The 24469-nt window shown below is 47.0% G+C and overlaps 1 protein-coding gene across 1 annotated transcript; it reads right to left on the bottom strand.

The window, feature by feature from the left end:
• acsl3a (acyl-CoA synthetase long chain family member 3a) lies at positions 1-22885 on the bottom strand. The gene is made up of 15 exons (XM_023844128.2): positions 22747-22885; positions 19005-19516; positions 15164-15341; positions 12276-12385; positions 11969-12107; positions 10560-10710; positions 9793-9916; positions 6687-6758; positions 5645-5784; positions 5245-5417; positions 4992-5066; positions 4156-4347; positions 3847-3961; positions 3403-3560; positions 1-3011 (listed from the first exon to the last, which is right to left on the bottom strand). The coding sequence occupies exons 2-15, from the start codon at positions 19353-19355 to the stop codon at positions 2854-2856; spliced, it is 2136 nt and encodes a 711-aa protein (XP_023699896.1). The 5' UTR covers positions 19356-19516; positions 22747-22885; the 3' UTR covers positions 1-2853.
• Positions 22886-24469: the final 1584 nt, after the last annotated feature.

The following is a 24469-nucleotide window of genomic DNA, read 5'->3' as shown; positions in this document are numbered from 1 at the left end:
TGAACCAATCAACCACAGTTTTATTTACTTTCATTTGGTCATTTCAAGGCAAATTACAAATAAAGTTGGATACACTTGCAATAACATATGTTACAAGGCAGTTTCCCCATCCCAACATGAAGGAAACACCCGAGACTGGTCAATATAGCAAAGGTTATATAGTTTTCAAATATATAGTATATATCTGGCATCGTCAGTGAGTTTGATCACTGCTCCCAATGTATACACAGTACAAGTTGAAAAAAACAATTCATAGTATGTTAAAATGTTTTTCCTAGCATGTTCAGTAGAGGAGATGCATAATACTAGCTTGAAATGCTTTCATTTGGCTCATTTCATATTTTCCTCAAAAACAGCAGTTTTAAATGTAAGGTGTATACAGCCCTGAACTATTCTTCAGCCACATGCTACAGTGTCATAAAGACGACCAGTGCTCCACAGGGGTCAATCCGCACATGAGAGTCATTTTGCACATTTTGGGACAGTGCTGTGGCTGATGCAATACTACACTGCCTTCAAACACCTCCCGCACCCCACGGCCAAAAAAAAAAACAGGGTTAATATTGCACATTCTGGTATTTCCTACTGGAATACATAGATTATACGAATATAATGGTCAACAGTAATAATGTGATTCAAACATTGCAGAGCAGCCTTTTCTACAATATGGGCTTCTCTAAGAAACAGACAAGAACTCACAGTTCCTTCTTTACCTCATAGAAAAGCAAAGGACTGTTTTTGTACAATATGGGGATTCAACACAAGAGAAAGAACCTTTAGGTAGCTTAGCTGGGTAAAAACAAAGCATTCGCTTGATGCTTATACAGTAAGTGACCCTGTTTGTGTACCTCAGGGGACGATTCAGAAAGGAACAAAAGGGGCTTCAGGGACTCACAGCCATCCGACCAGGACTCTCATGTCTGGTAGGTCTCAGAAGGTCCATCAGCAGAAGCCAAGCCCCCAAAGGAAGAATGAGCACTCAGACAAATAACCTGAATTCATGAAACAGGAGCCCTGAAATTATTTTGCACCTGAGGTACAAAATACCGATTCGGTACACGTTGCTGAAATTAACAAAAAACCCTTCATTGCCTTTGTTTGTACAGTGATGCTGTCCTTGGAAAAAAAACAATCTCTCTGTTTCATGCCTCATGCTCAAAACACTGTGTCCATAGCTACATAATCAAGGATGAAATCCACCCATCTATATAAGAGAAACACTATTCATCACTGCTGCAGGGACACATTACAAAAATGCACAAAACATTCTGTCACCTATGCTGTACTCTCAGCCTGTAAGGATTACTCCAAGAAACATCCGATGGGAGAGGAATAGAACAACACTCAAATAAAAAAAAACACCAAATACAACAAGAAGAACTGCGGAAATAGACCTCATGTTGATTCAGTGAAACGTGGTCCTCAGACAAGAAATATTATATATGTATATATGTGTGTGTGTGTGTGTATATATATATACACACACACACACACATATATACATATATATACACATATATATACACATATATATTTACAAATATACATATATATACACACACACACACACACACACACACACACACACACACACACATAGTGGTACCTCAGTTCTCAAACTCATTAGAACTCGAATTTCTTAAAAGTCGAACCAGTTCGAAAAAAAAATTACCTAGAGCTCGATCTGAACCTCAGAAGTCAAACCGTGAACGCCGACCTAAGATAACTTGTACGCGCGGGAAAATGACTCACGCGGCACATCTCTCAGCAGAAACAAAGGGTAACGCTTCAGTCTCAGCCTCGCATTCGCTGTGATAGCACCGTGCATGTTTACACTAGCTGAATACATATATTTAGACAGTAAAAATACATTTAGACAGTAACAGTAATTATTATTATATAATAAAATACATTTAAAAATAAAGATTTATTATTCATTATTTTAATATTAATAATAAACCAGTAATAAGTTTAATTATAATAATATTGTAGTGCCCAGCGGGGACTGAACGGAGACAAAGACGCAGACGTCAGGGTATCGGGGAATACGGGTTTTAATTACAGGTAAGACAGGCAAAACGCAGACGGACACTATACAATGACCGGACTGGGGAAACAAACTGAAACGCGGATGAAATACAGAGGACTAATGACAACAAACAGAATCAGCTGATCACATGAGGATTCCACACAGGGTTAACGAGGGGGCGTGGCACACGGAAGGAGCGGACGATCAGGGCAGGACACATTGTTTGGATACATTTATTTTCTTACTTTACAAATTACTGTTTTGATAAATGTGCTTAGATGTGTTTAGTGCAGTATATGCTCTTCTTGTTTTATCCGGTTCATTTTGTGTTTAAATGCTAAAAAAAAAAAACATACTTAGGTGTATTTTTTTGGGGCCGGGAACCAATCAATTGGTTTTCCATTATTTCTTATGGGAAAAATTCGATCACAACTTGAACTTTTTAGGATTCGATCCAGAGTTCTGAACGGATTAAATTTGAGTTCTGAGGTACCACTGTGTGTGTGTGTGTGTGTGTATATATATATATATATATATAGGTATTGGAGATGCCAATCTGACCCCATCTCATCTGTGGAGGATTCTGGTCTCCACGGAGAGGGCTGAACGGTTACGGTACCCCAGACCACGTCTCATGAACATGCCCCTTCTTCAAGTCTGCCAAGTCTCACAAAATCTTACAGGGGCTCTCTGCTGCCGTCCCACTGAAGATGCCACTTCCTGCTGTTCTTGGTCTTGCATGTGCAGAGTAAATTCAAGTATTGGCCCATCTGATGGGATGTGGTCGTAGCGGAGAGAGAGAGGAGGGAGCCGCCCCCCCCCCTCTACTTCCCACCATACATCCGCTCGATGTCTTCCTGGTAATGAGTCTTCAGCTCCTTGCGCTTCAACTTGAAGGCGTCTGTGACCAGGCCTGTCTCAGGAGTCCAGGGCTCAGAACTGAGACGAATCTTCAGCGGAACCTCAAACCTCTCCAGCTTGCCTGGTGGGGGGGGGGGGGGGGGGGGGGGGGGGGGGCGCAGAAACCATGTTCATAAGTTCATCGACAACTCAAGGAGAGGATGGATGTGATGACATGTATTTCAAGCTTCTGTTATTGGATTATCTGTGAAACTTGCAGATTATTAATGGAGTAACCAACACAAGTCGCTGGGCAAGAATTTAGAGTTGAGTGAATGATTACATATGTGCTGCCACACAGCTAGAATCTATTGATTTTGGATACTGATTAGTCTGTGATCTTGAGCACATTTCTGATCATCTTGGCTGCTTTTGCCCAGTTCCTTATCCGATGCTGACAGTCCTTAGCTAAGGCTAATGGCATTTTCAAACCGAGCATCAAACAGATGTCTTTCTCCCTGTCTCCGTCTCACCTACAACCGCGGCATCCATCATCACCTGCAGCACCTCCTTCTCCATCTCAGAGCTGTTGCAAATCTCTTCCCAGGATCCCACAATGCCCTTCTCTTCTGCCAGGGATATCAGCTGCTTCTGATTGGGCACCACAAAGCCAATTACATAAGTCTGGTCACTAGGGAGAGAGAAGGGGGAAAGTTTTCCAGTGAAAACTGTGGGGGGAAATAACTGTGAACCACCCCCCCCCCCAAGGAATCTGTAGCTGTGATTTGACTAGCCCAGGTGTAGTGACACTTCATCATAAACCATCAAATGACTTTATTTTCCAGTCAGTGTTCCCAGTCAATTTGTTACTGAGGAAAGGAATGAAGAAGATCTGGGGAAGTGGACCAAGTTAAAATGCATGAGAGACGGAGGGACGGGACCCCTGTATGAGGATGAACTGAGACACAAGGTCCTACCTGTTGGCATAAGCACATATGTTGTCTATCAAGGGAGAGTTCTTCAGCACAGCCTCCACCTTGCCCAGAGGAACATACTCCCCAGCCTGCAGCTTCACCAGGTCCTTCTTTCGATCTGTGGAGGTGGACAGAAGGATTTAGGGCAGGCTTCAAAGTAAAAGAGATCATATATAATCACTCGTTTGTGATTGAACAAATGATTGCACGTCTATTAACTCAATCTTGACTTTAAACTGTACATTTGAAGAAGGAAATGGACATAAAGAATGACGATGGAAGGGAGGAACAGGGACCCTGGAAGTGTCTCACCAATGATCTTCAGGCAGCCATCAGGGTGGAACTCGCCAATGTCCCCGGTGCAGAACCAGCGCTGCCCATTCTCATCCACAAAGAAGTCCTCCTGGTTCTTGGAATCGCTCTTGTAATAGCCCATTGTTACATTGGGACCGCCAATCAGGATCTCCCCTCTGGGGTTGGGCTTGTTTGTGCTGTGGTACCCGGCTGATATGGAGAAGGTAAAAAAAAATAAGATAAAAAAAACTATTTGTTCATTTGCTAACCAAGATGAGCTCATTGTGAAACAGGAGAATGTTGGCCACAGCTTAAACCTGTTCCTTCTGACGACATTATAGCTCCTCCCAAATTCCTCCAAGCTCTTTAAGAATAGACTGGACCACACTTCCTACGCAAAATGTTCACAGAAGATAAGGGTAGGTATTCAATGCCAAATTAAAGGCTCTTCAGACCTCAGACATGTCAGCAGGGCTAGTAAATATTTAGATGGGCTAACAGCTGGATATTGTGAGACGATGGAACTTTTAGGGTAGGATAGTGCGTATACCAATGTAAACAGCATGCAAAATATTATGCCAGAACTGGACTTCTCAGAAGGTCTGAAGGCTCCCCATTCTAATGACGAGCTAAGGTAAACCGTTTTCTGGACCTAATCGAAATGGAAGCAACCAAGACAAGGTCATCATTACATGATCTGTGTACTTCCTTAAAAGGACACCAAGCTTGCTTCCCCATCCAGGACCTCCAAGAACCCTCTGAGCTGGAGATGATAACATTTGTAGCAGACGTTCTGTAAACGTTAGGGTTACGCTTATGACCAGGGGGGCTGGCTGTGTCTCTGTTTCGCTCACCCTCATCCCAGTCCTTCAGAGTGATTTCGGAGCAAATCAGTGGAGCACCGACTCGTCCGGTACTGTAGTCCCACACTATTAAAAGAAAAAAAGAAGGAAATGTAAGTTGTAGCCTCATAATTCCACCAGTAAACCTTTCAAGGATGCAGACAGCCCAGATCTCTCAGCCTTTGTACCTCATATAGGTCCCTCAAGTTTACAGGCCCAGTGGAAATGTGAAAGGAGGTCAGCCGAGCCCTGCTGACCCACTCACCGTCGGTGATGGTGCCGGCACCGCAGGTCTCCGTCAGCCCGTAGCCCTGTCCCACGTGGCAGCAGAAGCAGATGTTCATGAAGCGCTGGGTGGCTGGTGACAGCGGGGCACCACCCGAGAGCAGAACCCGGATCTTCCCTCCCAAGAGGGCGCGCACCTTCCTGAAGACCAACCTGTGTCCATCACAAATCAGGGCAGAGGAGACAAGACGAGGTTAGAAACAAGTTTATAATGTGGGGACCTCAACAAAGTATTATGTTATAAGGTTATGTTCACTGTGTCCATTTGGGCCTATGGTATAGGGCTTGTGTTGGCCATGTGTGAATATGCACTGTAATGCCTGAAGCTGCTGAGATGACACATTCATCCTCACATGTGTATACACTCACTGAGGCTGTACCTATCGCACAGAGGCGTGCTATATCCCTTGGAGATCTGCTCCATCTTGTAGTTGTAGGCCAGAATGAAGAGTGAGCGCTGAATCCCACTCATTTCCTCCACCTTGGTCATCACATTTTTGTAGATGCGGTCCATGATCTCCTGTGGGGGGGGGGGGGGGGGGTTCGTTGGTGGAGAAGAATGATGAAGTGGGAGATGAGGGACCTGAGAGCCCTGCTCTGGAAAGGCTGATTGGCATGTACCCAGCTGTGGATAATTAAGGTGAAGATTTCATGTGAATCACACCGGAAGAGCTGCAGCTGGATGAATGCATGTGTGGTAATCCCACAGCCGAATGTCAAGTGGAGGACACAATTTGCTCCTGCTCCCGCCTCAACAGGAAACAAAAGGAGCCCCCCCACCCATATTTTCATGTTTCCATTACATATCTATTCCCTTTACTGATACATGTCAGCCCCTGGACTCTGGAGCCCAGAAACAGCTTGATAACAAGAACAAAATGTACAGATCAGGCTTTTCCATCCAAAATGACATTTAAAAGGAACATGACTTTGGCACATTTGGCCCTTATACATCTTTTATTATTACTGATGATTTTTACAAATTAAATTACGGAGGTGAGAAAAATGGGTCATGACCTTGTGCACAACCCATGTCAATCAGGCTGCCGTGCTCCTTGCTGTTCCTGCTTTTCGCACACAGATGCAATGTAATGCTTTGAAAGATGGTGAGGGGGGGCATTTTGGCAGGAAGCAGCGGTACTGTTTATGCAATGCCGCTTCTGTTATTGACTGGGAGTCTGCGGGGATCACTGGTTTTGTCCTTGCACGTCTTCTGACCTGTGGTACATGAAGCTGAGGGGCACTAATACCATTAGGGCTTACTTCCTTTTAGTTTTAAAAATCCAGAATTTTCTGCTGTTTCAGACAAAGAGCTTTCACATGTTCTGTTTATAGTGGGGTGGGGGGACTCTGGTTTTCATGACATCATCTTTCCAGCCACCAGTGGCCGAGGTGAGGGCATCACGTGAGGCATCGTCTTACCGGGACGGCGACCATCAGTGTGGGGTGCAGCACGCTCGTGTCGCCTTTACTGCCTCTCTTGATTTTTGTCGACTGTTGAGAAACAAAGAGAGGTCAACACACGCAGACAGCAGAGGAGTGACTCATATCCTCCATGATGCAGTTAGTCCACAGTTAACTGGTCTCCTGGTCTCCCCTCCCCCTGGCTCCCCCACAACCTCTGTGGTCTGCTGGTCCGGCGGGAACGGGACAGCTGTGCGCCCTGGTGCTTGTGTGTGTCGTCCTTGACAACGTAAGCCGGCAAGTGGAAGATATCAAAGACAGCAGGCTGTGCGAGGTCGGCGCTGTGGGAACCGAGTCCAACTGAGTATCTCAAAGCTGTGCCTGATACAGACCCGCCAACCCGACTCTGAAGGACTGAATCGAGAATCACAAAGCCGCACCTGATACAGACCTGCCAACCTGACTCTGAAAGCCTGAATCGAGAATCACAAAGCCGCACCTGATACAGACCTGCCAACCTGACTCTGAAGGACTGAATCGAGAATCACAAAGCCGCACCTGATACAGACCTGCCAACCTGACTCTGAAAGCCTGAATCGAGAATCACAAAGCCAGGCCTGATACAGGCCCACCAATGTAATTCTAAAGGCCTGAACTGAGAATCACAAAGCTGTGCCTGATACAGATCCTCCAACCCTACCCAACTTCGAAGAACTGAACAAAACCCAACCAAGAAACGCAAAGCCATCACGGCAACTGAATGCTGAAGGACTTATATACCCCCAACCAGCTAGGAGGGGTGCGGTCATGTTTAAGTGAGTTTACAATCAGAGACTGAAGTTACTGCATATCCAGTTCACTGCTGATTCTCTGTACACTGTCATCATGTGGACCTAAGACATAGGCCCTGTTCATTAACATGCATCCCCGCATTGGTCTCGACCGACTGTTTGTAATCAGATCACTTTCCCGCAACTTATTTAAACAAACACATAAATCACTTCCGTATGCAGGATCTGCTGATCATTAAAAGGAGGAGGAGAAACCAAAGCCACTGCCGCATTCCAGGGTTGAAATGTTTATAATGAATGCCATAATACTAAAAATGAAATAAATACATCTATAAAGAAAGAATGAAAAATTTCAATAATTAATGTGCCCTTTTATTTTTAAATAATTCCGTAAAGGGTGTATTTCTTAACGTTTATCTTCTACGTAAAATCCTTAAATTGTATTTCGTAATAACATGATTTTCATTTGACAGCCATTATGATAAAATATAATTTCACATAATGCAAATGCGATTTCTTAAATAATTCAAACTATATTTAACAATGAAGTTCATGCATTTTTATACCGTGTCAGCATGATACAAATGTACATGTTAAAAATGTCTTTCAGTACTTGGGTTAATACTTTTCTATTCAAGGGCAAAGGGTTCAGCCTGTAATGCATTGTGCTGGTTGCCATATGATAATATTTCAGCTTTTAATCATATCCAGTGAAGCTCTCAATGGTTTGTCTGATACGCTGAATTATGTCTGACTTGGAGCAAGTAAAGTAAAAGGAGCAAAGTAGTCAGGGCTGGAGTGTGACTGAATTTCTGACCGGGAGTTCAAGCCCCCGGACAGCTCAATATAAAACAATCTAAACAATTACTCTGTTATTATATGTTTCTATTAGCATATCCATTATCTAGGCTATTGAACGCACATTCTTCCCTACACAATTTCATTTTATGTTCATTTAATTTTTACCGACACGGTTCACCAATATTAATAAATCGTGGAGCAGCTTTTACATAAATAAGGAAGCTTCATCAAAGCTTGCATTAAACACTATCTGTTGAGTAGGTGGTCCTTCAGTACGGCCCAGGACACACTCATGTTCACACTGCTATAACAATGTGGCCATATGTGTCCCAGACCACCTCCGAATGTGGTTTGAGCGATTGGATCTCAATGCATCTTCAATCCGTTTTTGGTGCTGTCCACTTGTGATCGGATCACCCAGGATGCATATTAATGCTACATGTGAACAGGGCCATAGTTCCAGGCACAGAGTCAGCCTGATGCTGACAGGGGGCAGCTGTCTGCTGGGTAGCCTGATGCCTGGAAGGGGGTGTGTCCTCTGAACAGCCTCAGACTGTAGTTATATTTTATTTCAGGGTCTTGACACCACTAGCTCAGGAAAAGCAGATCACCCAAGGTCTTTGTGGTAAAAACTTCATGTTGTCACGCCCACAGGGGCGGATCGGACAGGTGCAGGGCATCAGGGACTGATTACCTCCTCAATATAAGGAGAGTACCTCACTCAAACAAACCGCGAAGTATTGCGCTAATGTACAGCCTTACTGAGCGTTATTCTGTCCGCTGTCTCCCTTTGATCCCGCCCCTTGCCTGTCTGCCTATTGTACAATCCTCACCTCTTGTTCTTTGCCTCCTTAGTCCAGCTCCCGTCCTTGACCCGCCTGTCCTGCTGAGCCCGGCTCCCCCTGTCGTCCAGCCCGCCTGTTCCCCAGTCCTGTGTGTGCCTGTTGGACTGACTCACCGGCTTTTGACCCTTGCTCCCGTTTTACGACCACGATTTCCGCTTGCCGTCTCTGGACTTGTTTGCCTAATTAAAGCTCTGTTTCCCCGTACTTCTGGATCCTCGTCTCCCTTATCTACCCGTTGTGACACATGTGTGCATGTCAATCAATTATAAACCGTGATTGGGCGCATGCTCATTTATTATAAACCGTGATTGGGCGCATGCTCATTTATTATAAAACGGTGATTGGTCACAGGTTGATTTGAACTGTAATTCAAGGTTAAACATAGATTTCTACTGGGGATTCTTCGTATCTTTATCAACAATGGGTTTCCCAGTTAGCCAATGAGAATGTGGGTTTGACTATTCAGAAATTCAGGCCATCCATAGTCCCATCCAGTGCGGGGATCTGGGGCCAAACCCAGTCAGCATAAGGCTCAAGACAGGTGGATGCTCTGGACCAGTACATACTGCCAGTACATACAATAACATAAGAGCAATAGCAGCCTGAAAGAAACATTGAAATGGAAAGCATGTAAAATAACGTAAGCAGACAGAATGGGGTCTGTCAAACATGCCTGCGCTTCCTCACCTGGTCGGCAAGCGTCTGCGGGGAGGAGTAGCCAATGCGACAGCCGTGCAACATGCAGACCATCTCGGCGCTCAGCTCCAGCACGTGGGCCAGGGGCAGGTAGCCGATATAGGTGTCTTTCTCACTGCCCGAAGAAAAAGCAGGGGGGGCTGAGATTTAATTATAAACGGAGACAGGGACAACTGCCTGCTTATGCCAGGCACAATGTGCATATTCTTCTGAAAACAAAGAACAGGAAAAAAAAAATCCAATGCAGGGAAAAGAGAGGAAAAAATGGGAAAGTAAACTCCCAAGGGCTGGGGAAAGGGCTGCTGCACACCCCCCTACACCCCCCCCAGGGGCTTTCCGAGAGGCAGGCTGGGAGATGATGCGGACAGCGGTACAGTCAGGGACATACAGCCTGGATGTAAACACCCTGAGCGACGTGATGCAGACCAGAACTTTGCTCTGTTTTACGTGATCCCCGGCAGAGACGAGCAGCCCCCCATCCTCCCCCAAGCCAGATTTTCAATGTAAATAAGCCTGACGCTGCTGTGAAGCTTCAAACCCTCAGTGAAGTTACAGACATATGTGAACAGTGCCAGAATGTGCTAAACCCTCTGGGGCTGCTGCTGCTATACCTGCCTCTCTCTGGTGTAAAATGGTGGATTTGGCTAGGAGAGTTGGTGCAAAATCACTAAAAGGACCGGTGTGTAAGTGTGTAAGCGGTGCCCGCTTCCTGTCAGGAGTATGGAAAGTGCTTCCTTTATGAGTAAGCAGTGACCAACCTGAGATCGGGGATCCGCTCGGTCATGCCTGTGATGCCGGCGATGAGGTTGCTGTGGGAGATCATCACGCCCTTAGGGATGCCTGTGGATCCGCTGGTGTACATGATGACGGCGATGTCTGAGGGCCCCGGCCGGCTGGGCATTTTGACCCCTGTGGGGGGGAGGGGGGGGAGGGCTGATTACACACAGATACAGGGGAGTGCTTCTTCTTAAAGGTAAGGTAGCTAAAAGGCTTTTAATTTAAATAGGCAAGTTTCATAACTACCCCTTTAAAATACCGATACCTTAATCACAGCTATACGAAGACAGGATAACCATCATATTAAGGCACGCAGGGGTCATTCTGTGTTGGCTCTGACCCTTATTTTGAGTGCCGCACACACACACACACACACACACACACACACACACACTGAATTCTTACAACCATTTTCACTGCGGTCATGGATGGTACCATCACACACGTGCTGAAGCGCCTCTGCGGGGGCCAAGCTCTAAGACTCCCCCTCCACTGTACAGAAGACTGTCGTCAAGTTCAATACTCTCATTGCCAGCAAAAAAACACTCCTGTGGGAAATTTGATGTTTCTTGTAAATAACTCAATCATGCAAAATAAACAGTTCTAAGAAGGAAGAGTCCAAGAGCAGTACCAAAACAGAACACTTAAAGACCTGGAGGACTTCCACGAGAACGGTGACGGGCGGCATGGCCAAGATGGGGGGGGGGGGCACACCGGGCCGGCATGGGATGTCATGTGAACGTTTGGTAACGGCTTTTTTTAAACAAGGTCCAGTCCATGTCCTCAGAGCAGCACCATGCACAGCTGAGGACGCCGGGCCATGCAGCCGGGCCTGGAGGTGAAGATGCGGAACCGGCCGCGAGAGCATTCTGAGAACAGCCGGGGAGGGGGTGGGGGGCTAATCTGACACAGATGTGTCCCGCGCTCCCTGCCGCATCCTTGTTCACATGACCCGACGAGGGCCTCCCCCAGCCCCCAAGCACAGAAATACCTCGAACCACTCTGCCTCATCAGCTTTAGGAAAAAAGAGGCCTTCGAGATTTGTGGAGGCAAAGCGTGTCTAAAGCTCATGAAATGTCTCACTTGGCTGTCAGACAGAGTTAGTGTAGAAACAGCCCCCTGATGGAGCGCAGATGTTCAGTCCCGCCATCCATCATGGAGCATCTTATCTCACTGGCTTAAGGTGGAAGGACAGACTAACGGACAGACACGAGCACATACACACACACACACACATACACACACACACAGTCATACAGACACACGGGATGTGTGTGTGTGTATCCATGCATACACACACAGACAGACAGAGACACACACACGAACACACACACACACAGACATACGCACACACACGTCATCACCACGAAATGCAGACAGCTGTCCTCACTGTTCTCGGGTCTGGCTCCCAGCTCCTGCACAGAGGCCATGCTGTGAACACGTACACCCTCAGGAAGGCGGGGCCAGGCGCTGGGTTTGCTGTCCACGACAATGATCTGCTCGAGTCTGGGAACCTCTGGCAGGATGGCCTGGAGGAGGAGAGCTTCCAGTCAGGTTTGCTGGAGACCAGGGAGACACTCAGCAGGATGTGGACCCGGGGTGCGGCTCATTCGGGACACTATGGCAGGAGTGTCTTTCGGGTTTCTCCTGTGTGCTCGTACAGCTTTCGCTCGCATAGCCCAGGGTCTCAGACCTACCATGAGTCGAGCTTGAAGCAGATCTCTGCTGGTGATGATGTGGGTGACCTCCGTCTCGTTGAGCCCATGAGCGATGGCTGGACCCCCCAGGGTGGAATACAAGGTGACCACTATGCACAGAGAACGAGCAATATCATTGTGAGCACTGGACCTGGTATAAGCCCCAAAAGGCACACTGCAGACTGCAAAACAAGATAAAGAACCAGGCTTTACACTCCAAATGAAATGTGAGGTGACAAAACTAGAAATGATTGATTGGGGTGCATGAGTTCAAGTATAAAGGGTTTTGGTTAAATAACCTTATTAACAAACACATGAGACATAGTACTATCAATTTTCACCGGCGAGCTCACCCAGGGTAAATTAAAGACGGCATGACATTTTGTGGTCTAGAAGTTGACGTCAGTGTCTGTGCTTGGTTAGAGAACATGGGCTGAGCCCAGATGGGCGTCGGCCAAGCAGACCCGCAAACTGAAGCAAGCATACATCACTGTGTATCAGCCTGGACAAGGACACAGCTATAACAGGAACTGCCTGACAGCATTTGGGGTGCAGCAGGAGCAGAGGCCAGAGACTGTCGATCAGCTCTGTTACTGGCATTGTCACAGAGCGACCCCTCTCTGCCAGGAGCCCTCTGACAGCCGTTTGGATGGTAATGCAATGTCTCAACCAGAACTCCCATGATGAGAAAACGCTGCAATGGAGACAGCGGACCGACAGTGAGGTACATTCCAAGAAAATGTCCCCCCATCTCATTGTCCTCAACTCTATAACCAATCTTAAAGGAACGGCAGCTTCCTTTTGCAGCCTCTAACCATAGTTTGTTTTCAGTAATATCTGCAAAAGGGAGGGGGGTTGAAATAGGAAAAATAGTTTGTGGGCAAAGTCAGCTCTGTTTTGCTAAGAATGGTGGGATATGTGCAAATCACCACGGAGGCCTGCAAATCCGAGCGCCAGCTGTCCCGGGTTCGAGGTGTGAGGGGAGGTCAAATCGCTCATTCCCACGAGCTCTCCCGCCCCTTTCAGCCTGATTACTGCTATTGTGTGTCATTCTGATAAAGACCGGAAATGAAATACTTCCAGTCAGACGGGATCATGGCAGCCACATGCGGGTTGCCATTACCTTGGAGGACGTGCCGATATGGGGCAAAGGTAAGGATAATGCCGGAAGACCAGAATGGCACTACTGGAAAACTGAATGCAACCTTTCTGGGTCTAAGGTCAAGAAAGCATTCGTGTGAGATACAGTATAACATGGCATACAGAAATTCACGGAGCGAGTCTCAGCAGACTGACTGACCATAAACATGCATTTGCCAGGATGTGAGTGGGGGGTGGGGCAGCTGAAAGCTGAACTCTGACAGACGCTGAAGCAGAAGCCGCTTGGGACCCCAGGCAAACAGACTGCCCTTTTCCATGTGCAGGACTCAGCAAGTCCCCCAGTCACATCCTGTTCTAATAGGTCCCTTTAGGATGGGATCACAACCCTATGGCCAGCGTATGGGGAGTAAACACAGCACGGCCCGGCGCATGTCCACAGGACAGAGACACAGACGAGCCGTCTGACGGGATCTCAACAACGCGTCTATTCATCAGCTATCCTGTTTTTGGTGGTCAGCAACTATGAACCATCCTTGGACCCCTTGGCTGGACCGGCACCAGCTCAAACCCACATGACAGCGATTCACCTGAACACTTTTCAGAGAGGTGATGTCACCCCCAGCAAAGTGACCCTGATGATGGGGTATGGGGGGTGAAAGCATGACACCTCAGCCTTAGGCTAAGCCACCATTTTAACTGCCTCAGACGCCCATAAAGGTACACTGAGCCCAGAATCATTCAAAACAACAGCAGGCTCCTACAAACATCACATGCCATTGGTTTTTCTTCCCTGCCAGCAGGGGGTGCCGTCTGATTCACCTCCCTCGAGAAACAGCCTAAAGCTATAGCTCCAAGGACCTGAGATCACCGGCCAGAGAGGGTGCACCCCGCTGCCGCCATAAGCATCTCAGGACGGGGGTGCCCAACAGCAGTGATGGACCCCCTGCAAACCCCTGCATGTAGCCTGGAGGGCGGGGGGATGGAGAGCGCTGACATCTCAGTAATGGGGGGATAAGGATGAGGAATTCCGAACATACCAAAGAAGTGGAGGGAAAAGATGAGAAAGGGTGATGAGCGGGACACTTACATAAGAGTAGGACGGCGGGCATACAGCCAGGACACACTGACCCCGTTCCCATTCGATTTTCCCTGAGTATCACAACCCCCCCGCAGTATCTTACTGTCATGTGATCTTCCTAACACACCCACAGTCACTCTGCCCATTCACAGATGGCAGGGGAATGCAAGCACCCCAAACCCCCACCCCATATGTAATACGAGGGACGTGGGACAACAGGCCGGATGCTGGGGGGTCCTCGTGATCTATGAGATGTCGTCCTCGTGGACACCGTGAGTGTGAACAGCACTGCAGTAACCAGGTCATGCTGAGCCATGCCAAAGCATGCCACGTGCCGACAGTGTACGACAGCCCCGTCTCCCCTTCCCCGTCGTCTGTGATTGGCTAGATGCTGTGATGTCACATGGCTGACCAGAGTCCCAGGAAAGGGGCTGTTTTGAAAAAATTCTTTCAGTAAATACTGTCCAAATAAAACTGGAAAAGAAATCCAACAGTTCATCCTGGGACACTCAGAGCCAGACTGTCTTTATGTTCTACAGCCCAATATATCCCACTCCAGCTAGCCACACTTCACACATTTTTAATTAACCAAAATGATATTTTTCAGTTTTATCAGAGGACCATGTGGCATGCGACCACCCCGGCTTTATGCTCCCACACCAGCTACAGGGTCTCCAACTTGAAGCATCAGGGTCAGAGCTGGACTTACAAGGGAAGTTGTGCATGAAGCAGGCTTGTGCGGCAATGAACCATTCTGCCCGCGTTTCACAGAAGATGGCGATGTTTTTCTGGGGCTTCTGGCCAAGAGCCGCCAGGCCTCTGCCAAACTGGGCCGCGGCCTCGAAAACCTCTGTAAAGGTCAGCCATATGTAGTTACCCAGGATCACCTGCAGGGGGCAAAAGAGCGTGGGGTAAAGTAGCAAAAAATGTCACCCAGTGTCTTAATGGCCCTGAAGAGCAGGGAAGAAGCCAAGAGAAATAAACACAAACACAGGGAGACCAAGCAAGACGCAAATCCATAACCCTATTAAGAACAGAATTTCCATGAGAAGGAGGGTAGGAGAGGAGAGAGGCTCAGCCACTGCTAACACCGGCATGCATGTACAGAGCATGCTGTGTGTGACCGGCTTTCACAGAGCCTTACTGCATTTTATTTTACTGTGTTCGTCACCCATAGCGTTTAACTCCTGCTTACATTCACAATAAGCTGGGAGACACTGCCCTCTAGTCCACAATCAGTGTTACTGCAACAAATAGCAAGGGTTACTCATTTGAATCCTCCAGGCTAAATCAGGCCGCAACAAATCATATATTAATTATAAATTTTTATTACTGCAATGGCTTACTTTACAAATGTGGTTTAAGAGTCCATTTGAAGCTGTGCCTACTGGCTATAACGTGAAGAACAGTCACTTGGCTCTTACGCTCCAACTAAATTCATACAATATTTTCTGCTTACTGTATTTTCTGGTTCTCACTGGCTACAGTGAACATTACATCCAACTGTACTGCCCACTCTCCCACATCTGGCCGTACTGAGGCCTCGCACCCAAGACACTCACACCTCCACCTGCGGCTCTCTGGCTCCCCCTACCTTAATTGATAAAGGTAGATGATAAAGTGCATGAGACAGCAGAAACCCAAGCAACAGTCTGTCATTTAAAATTCCAATAAAGGGATCTTCATTGTCACATCCCTCATTATAGGGCTGCACTATTAATAGTAAAAGCAGAAAAAAAAACTGATCTCGTTCACACCTCCATGTGATCGCATTTCAAATTACAACGGTTCTTATGCATTGTATTACATCCGATGGATCAAAACAAGCACTCCTACTTTCCCCAGAGAGTCTCAAGCATCCCATAATTCTGCATTCTCTTCAAAAAGTGCTTTTCCACTGCACCAGGTACCTTACTTTTGATACTCCAAGAAAGTACCAAAAGTACAGTACTTCAAGGTGTTGGTTTCCACAGGTGTATAAACTGGTACCAGCGCCAAATGACATCACAACATGAGGCAGGGTATGTTGTACTGAATTCTAAAAATGGATGTAGTGTATTATAGAGCTGGACAATGTGCAATATTAATTCCAACATTGCATGTTATGCACATACAATTCTCACATCGCTAGTCAGCTAGATTAAAATCAGGTTTTTCTTACCTTCAATTCTGTATGGACATTAAAGCGCAGTGACTTTAGGTTTCGTTAAAACATTTCTACTGTGACACGAAAAAAAAAAAAACTTAGCAACTTTTGCAATTTTAATTATTATTATTCATTTTCATGATTATCTAGCATGAGTTTAAAAATCAGTTTAAAGTTTACCTCAGCTGCTTTTGCATGAGCTCTGCATGCGTTCTAAGACGATCATAATCATTTTCATCCTTGGTGTTTAAATCACTTCTAGACGGGTTTGTGGGAAATTTATGTTTTTGTTTCATAAATACCCGAATATTCATTACAATAAAATCACATAGTAACGCTTAGAAATGATCCAATACCATGCTGTCCTACATAAGAACATAAGAACATAAGAACTATACAAACGAGAGGAGGCCATTCGGCCCATCGAGCTCGCTTGGGGAGAACTTAACTAATAGCTCAGAGTTGTTAAAATCTTATCTAGCTCTGATTTAAAGGAACCCAAGGATTCAGCTTGCACTACGTTATCAGGAAGATTATTCCATACTCTGACTACACGCTGTGTAAAGAAGTAGAAGTGCTTTCTTAAATCCAGTTTGAAATGTTCTCCCGCTAATTTCCACCTATGGCCACGAGTTCTTGTATTTGAACTAATGCTGAAGTAACTATTCGGTTGAACAGCATCCAAACCTGTTAGAATCTTATAGACCTGGATCATGTCCCCCCTCAGTCTCCTTTGCTTGAGGCTGAACAGATTTAGCTCAACTAACCTTTCCTCGTATGACATTCCTCTAAGACCAGGAATCATTCTTGTGGCCCTACGCTGCACCTTTTCTAAGGCCGCAATGTCCTTTTTAAGATACAGTGACCAAACCTGCACACAATATTCTAGGTGAGGTCTCACCAAGGAATTGTATAATCTTAGCATTACCTCCCTTGACTTAAACTCCACACACCTGGAGATATACCCCAACATCCTATTGGGCTTTTTTATTGCTTCCCTGCATTGGCGAGAATGAGACATGGAAGCATCAACATACACACCAAGGTCTTTCTCAGAATCAGCTACCTTTATTTCAGGAGGTCCCATAAAATACCTGTACTTTATATTTCTGCTCCCTACATGGAGTACCTTACATTTGTCTATGTTAAATTTCATCTGCCAGGTGTCGGCCCAGTCACTAATTAAATTAAGATCCCACTGTAGCTGCTGAGCCGCTAGTTCAGTATCTGCTACACCATCCACCTTGGTGTTATCTGCAAATTTCACCAGTTTACTGTATATATTGGTGTCTATATCATTTATGTAAATTAGGAACAATAGTGGTCCTAAAATTGAACCCTGCGGTACCCCACTATGAACGCAGGCCCATTGTGACATTGAGCCTCTTATAACTACTCGTTGCTTCCTATCCGTTAACCAGTTATCAATCCAGGTCGCTACAGTTCCTAAAATACCTGTCGCTTTGAGTTTAAGTGAGAGCCTCTTGTGGGGAACAACATCAAAAGCCTTTTTGAAATCTAAGTAGATGACATCATAGGCCTTCTTACCATCAACTTCCTGAGTAGCTTCCTCAAAAAACTCCAACAGATTTGTTAAACAGGATCTACCTCTCCTAAATCCATGCTGGCTATCCCTCAAAATGTTATTTGAGTCCAGGTAATCTACCATTTTCTCTTTGATTATAGTCTCCATAACTTTACCAGTTATACAAGTTAGACTGATTGGCCTAAAGTTTGACAAATTACTTCTATCCCCTTTTTTGAAAATGGGCGTTATGTTGGCATGCTTCCAATCAGAAGGTACCACACCTTCAGATAAGGATTTTAAAGTATTTTATACAAAATACTTCATTTCTTTTTACGCTATCCTGGTCTCTGGTTCTTCCGACCAGGTTGCAGCTAAAGCTTGGGTCACTTCATCTGTCCACGCATTTATTATTAGTATTTTTGTTATAATTTTTTTTTACCTCATTTATTTTTGTTTTCTGAGTTTGCAACTGTTTTCAAGACGGCGGTTGTATTGCGTTTCATAGGCAGGCTATTTGCATAACCGATCAACAAAGAAAGCATTTCAGGTCCCTCCCCAAAGAACAGAAGTACTAAAAAAATACCCCACTGGCACATTTGGCTGTTCTGGTTACCCTAACTGAATGGCCAATTGAGAGCTTCCTGTCGGTTGTCAGAAGTTGATATGCCGGTCCTGGATCTACCATATATTTGACACAATCATGTTTTGTTGCGTTTCCTTTCGCAGTTTAATGAATGTAATAAATGTTTAAATTTGAGGGAAAAAAAACATTACAGAGAATCCTGATCTCAATTCTAAGCAAGAAAAACACGATTCACGTTTTTTTTCCAGAATCGTGCAGCCCTACTTCACAATCACCGTTATGAAGGTGCTCACCTTCTTGAAGACCTTGCCGTTAGGCTGCAGCTCGTCCTCCTCGCTGAGGATGTCCCGGGTGCCTAGGAAGTCTCGGTTGGGGAAGCGCTGCATGGAGTGCTCAAACACCGTGTCCAGCGTGTCGCGGCCGGGGTTCAGTCCTGTGGTCAGGCGCTGCAGGCTGCCTGGCGTGCGGTACGGACCGCCCGGATGCCCGCTCACAGGCAGTGCCCGGACCCGCCGGGCCCGCTCCTGCTTAGCTCCTGTGCCTGACAGCAGGTACCAGGGCAAGAAGGTGATGACGGAGTAGACCCACACGACAGAGTGGAAGACCTGCAGCAGCAGGGGGTTTATGTCCTCCTTCAGCTTCATCCTCGTCTCTGTTACCCTTAGCTGAGCTGGGAGAAAAAAACCAAGTCCTAAGGTCACTGTATCTTCTCCTTTATTTCTTTTGTGGGGTAGGATGTCAGGTGTAGGTGCCCCCTGCTGGCAGCTTCTTACAGAAGGGCCACTTCAAGTAGGACTCTTCAGTCCTGGAAGATGAAAGAAGAAGCTTGTTATAAGGGTCAGAGGGAGAGTGCGACTGCATGCTGTGAATTCAGCTGTTCAGGAAGACCACAATGCACACAAAGGGAGAGCAAAACAACACACCAAATGTACAGGAAGAGCGGAGAGGCAGATACACGCTGTCACAAAGAGATGCGATGCAATGCCCCCTGGGGCATCTGCCCAGCTCCTAATGCCGTGCCAGACCCTCACCCACCCAACGCACTGGGCAGGACGGCACTTGGATGCCCAATATGGATATTAATATAACCAGCTCATTAATGTATATGTACAGGAGAAGCATGTTTTGGGGCCAAAGCACAGTGCAGCCAGCATGCAGCAGGACTAGAACAGATGGGGCTAAGGGTCTTGCCCAAGGTGATATGACTACTCAAACTGGAACCCACAGCAGGCACGGGCACATCGCCTGGACCAGCTGAGCTCCGCACTGCCTGGGACATTGGGGAGGAGGGGGTGTTCCCATGAGACAGTGCTCTGCAGAAACCTGCCAGCTCACTGCACAAGAGAAATGAGATTTTATTTTAGGTATTTATGACCACCTTTCAGAGCTAAGTGCTCTTCTGCCTCCTAACCTGCTGCTTCATTCTGAAGCCACAACACACTGCCCTGCAGGACAATGCGAAAGCATGGCGTCCGTCTCAAGGAGACAAAGCAAAGGCAAACAGCTACATCACACTACTACAAGATCCCCCTTTACAGCAGCCAGCACATCGCAGAGCCACACCCTAAATCACCACTCAGGTGCAAAGGTCAGCAGCAATTAAATTGAGACCCTGATGAAATGTCACATAGAGAAGGTCCATCCATAAGGGTCAGGATCGAAAGGGGCTGGAGCCTATCCCAGGCACACAGGGCAAGACAGAACTTTGCCACAGCAGTGGAGACAGACAGGGGAACACACATCCACAAAGAATCCTAATCTGTTGCTTAGGATGCGAGGTGGCAAAATGAGCAAATCAGACAAATACTGATGTTAAGTAAATAAAGTACTAATTCTGCTGTTCGGTAAGCAGATGCCAAGGAGGGTGGGGCAAATGGGCCAAGCGCACACGTTAACGAGGATTAATCTGCTCAGATAATCTGGCCCCGTGAGAGAGACACACTACGGCCTAATGCACACAGGGCTCCTGGTGCCAAATCTTCCCTGATGGCCAGGTGTCAGGGTGCCTGAGGGCTGGAGGCATCAGGGACAGTGTCACACCGGGTGACTTAAGAGCGATTCATTATTTTTAAAGATACGGTGACCTCACCCCCCAAAGGCCACCCGCAGGTGACTAATTGTTCTGTATAAGGAACAAGGGTCAGGACCACTCACACGTCAACCCCCCATGCAGATGGCAATATGCATCTCCATGTCAAGGGGCAGGACTGACGGTGTGGTCACTGTAGGGAAGGGCGGGACTGATTCCCTCACACACACTTCCACAATAGAGTTGAGGTCTCTGACCTGCAGAAGAAGCACGGAAGCCAACAATGTGTCAGACTGAGACATGTTGCTCCCCCAGCACTAATGCCTGACAGACCATGTGACCACTCAGGCCGGCCCTCATTGGAGCATCAGTAGGTGCAGGTTACCAGGAACACCTCGCTGCAGTACCTTCTCAATACTCAACCAATGAGCGCTTATGTCTGCCAGCATATACCACCACCCTGGGGAAGCCGTTTCTGCTGACCCAAGCCTGGCCCAGGGCCAACAGCGTAGAGGTCGATGGCGAATCTGACCCTAGGTGTCACTTCTCAAATGGCAGGTACAGTCCATTAATGGCAATGGGGGGGGGGGTGCATTCCCTCAAGGCAAATCCGAGACACCCTTGGCTTCCAAGATGCAGCTCATGCCCGCTGCTGCAGTCTCTCCACTGCAGCACTCTGGGATGCTAATGCAAACTTTCTTTCAGCTGCCCCCCCCCCCCCTCCCATCCCCCCCATGGTTGTCAGGGAGACGCAGACAAGCACTGCAGGCCTGACGCTGAAACAGCTGATCCGGTTCCTTCATGTTACTGTTCATTAGTGCCATAATAAGTGCTCTGTTCTCAGCAGCATAAGCAGCAGCTGGAGTGCTGGCCTGGCTCCCCCCTGGTCCCAGGGCCTATTTTAAGATGTTTCTGCAGCACTGGGGTCGAGTGCCAGGGAAGAAGCTGTCCCAGCGATGCTGAAGCGGGTTGCGCAGTTTTCCCACATTCCTGCATTTAAGGAAGCATCCTGGCGAGGCGGCTGCCTCCAGCAGTCCCACCACCCTCCCACCGGCACCAGACATCCGAGATTGGCTAAAATTAGGAGTGTGGGGGGAGAGGGGGGGGGGGGGGCAGCTTGATGACCCACCAGAAGGTGAATTGCTTAAGGAAACAGCGCTGACGCATCCACATTAAAAGAGCATCCATGCAGCTGGAAAACCTCCGCCAACAATGGGGCAAAGTGAAGCAGGATCCCTCCTCCACGTGGTCAGAATATGAGTGTAGAGGCAGCTGCAGCAATCAGAGTGGTGGCACAGTGTTTGTGCTCACCCTGATGATGCCTAATATGTACATTTCAAAACAGAATCGAAACTGGCCACGCACACAAGCCTCGCATTCCGAATGAGATTAACACGAACCTAATGTAAGAAATGATCCGTCTTATTGTGAACTGTGACAGCATCTCCCCCATCAGCGCTCTCTCTCTCTCATTTTCATTTTTTATTTCGTAAATAAGTACAGCAGACGGCTTTAAAGAATATTTATCAAGCCCCATATGTTTATGTTGATCATAATCGCATAGAGACAACACAGTACCAGCCAACATCCGCACATCGGTCCATAGTGCGCTCATCTCCTGGACAGACACCCGCATGTGCAGCTGCATGGAGAAAACAAGCCGGGCGACCCCTGCAGGGACACTGGCTTGAGGTATACGGGACCACCAAGCGGAGCCGCGCTCCCTCCATAAAAGACAGTGACATCGACAGAGAAGCAGCCGGATCACTGTCCGCAGGTATCCGGCATTAACATGTAAGACCAAGGTAGGGAAGACAGGTGCGCGAGCCATTATGTGGACCAGTGAGGTGGCATGTAGGAAAGCGGACCGGAGAGAACAGGCAACAGCAAACACGGGCTAGGGGAAGTGGCGAGGGCCGTTTTCGCCCAAAGACGAGGATGCTGCCCGGCGCCCGCAAATGTCATCCACTCCACCCCAGCGACAGCTCGGAAATATTGCCACTCACCTGCTTTTAAATCGCTGTCATGCGCCGCCGGCTGTTTATAGAAGCCCGCATAAAATGCCGGGTTAATGCGAGTGTTTCTAATCCTGGTCAGAACTGCAGATCGTAACCCTCCACCGGCGAGGCGCGCGACAACAGCCTCGCTCCTTACTGGAAGTGACGCCGCTCGCCGCTCGCCGGACCACCATTGGACGTGAGAGATGGCGCGTGCAGTGGGCGGGGTTCGCGACAGGATCTCGAACAAGCCCCAAGCTGCGGCCTGAGGTCACTGGTGCCGGGGGCGCGCTTCGCCGCTGTTTGCAAACACGACTTGAAGGTTAGAAGGGAACAGAGAAAGCAGTAACACGTCAGAGAATGAATGAATGAATGAATGAATTCTGTTCAGACTGTTCCTGTCGGTTACTCTGAATAGTTCATGTGTTTTGTATATCTTAGTGCACGCATATACATCCCTCCTACTAAATACAAACTGCACGCATCTATCAACGTAGGTATACCTATGTAAATAGAGGTAGAACATAGCTGGATATCATAGCTGGAAGACTTAATATTAGGTTTACCACATTTCTATTCAGAAGGGATCACAGCCAAGGGCTGTATCAGCCCAAATAAATAAATGAATACCCAATGAATAGCATAACTCTAGGTTGAGCATGGGGAGCTTAGGTCTCCACCCATTTAACTGGCTCCAGGGGATTGTAATGGCTGGTTTTGATTATTTTAATGTACCCAATAAAAATGAAGTGAGACGCACACAAAGAACTTATATGCAATTACAGTACTGACAGTATACTGACTGAAGTATAGTTTCAGTTCTGTGTTTTGCACGTATCTACAGGAAACGTGCAAAACACAAGGAGAGCAATTAAACATTATGCTCCATGTTTACTGGATGTTAGGGATCTGGCGTATTTGTCCCATGTTTTGTGCTGCTGGAGCTAGTTCTGTGATTCAATGGGTTGCAGTTTCCAGCTTGAGTAGATACCATGTAGGTAAATTTATTCAAATTGAAAGGTGATTTAGTGTAAAAGTTCCATTTAAGCAGTTAAATTATGTATGTAAGGGAATAAAGCACAACTGTCATTTATTGATAATTGATACAAATCTCCCACACTAGCAAAAATAAGTATTTTTAATAACAGCACATGAATTACGACAAACAGATATGGTGGTATATTGCACTTGGAAAGTACAAGGAAGGAAAATGCAAATTTTTGAACATGTGATGCCCGAAGACAGTACTCACCCACATAGCAAGTGATTCTGGGCTGGTTCAGGCCCTGGCCTCAGCAGAGAATACTGCAGGTTAGGTGGCCCTGCACTGTGATCCCCAAGCTGTGAAGGATGAGATGATGGTAGTGAAGAGAAGCATTCCAATGTACATGTACTTGTGTAAATGAAGCATGTTTCTTTGTTAAATGTGGCTGACTCATTTTTTCTAGACTGACTGCCGACCAGTTCTGCTCCTGAATCCTCCCTTCACTTATGTGGCAGGTGAGTGGCTCTGTGAGTTAAGTCTCTGTGCTTGTGAGCAGGAGGTCCCTGGTTTGAGTCCCAGCCCCAGTAGAATGTCTGCATCTCTGTGGGCCCTTAAGCAAGGCCTTTCTGGGGGTAGTGCCACCTCTGGGGGAGCTGCATGTTGTCTGACTTCTAAACTATGGGGAAGGTGTAAGTGAAAACATTGTAGCTGTGTTTACAGCTTGGAGGTTACAATGCAGGACCACCT

Source organism: Paramormyrops kingsleyae, chromosome 17 (genome assembly GCF_048594095.1).
Source record: "Paramormyrops kingsleyae isolate MSU_618 chromosome 17, PKINGS_0.4, whole genome shotgun sequence".
Classification (NCBI taxonomy): domain Eukaryota; kingdom Metazoa; phylum Chordata; class Actinopteri; order Osteoglossiformes; family Mormyridae; genus Paramormyrops; species Paramormyrops kingsleyae.
This window is presented reverse-complemented; position numbering and strand designations above follow the sequence as displayed.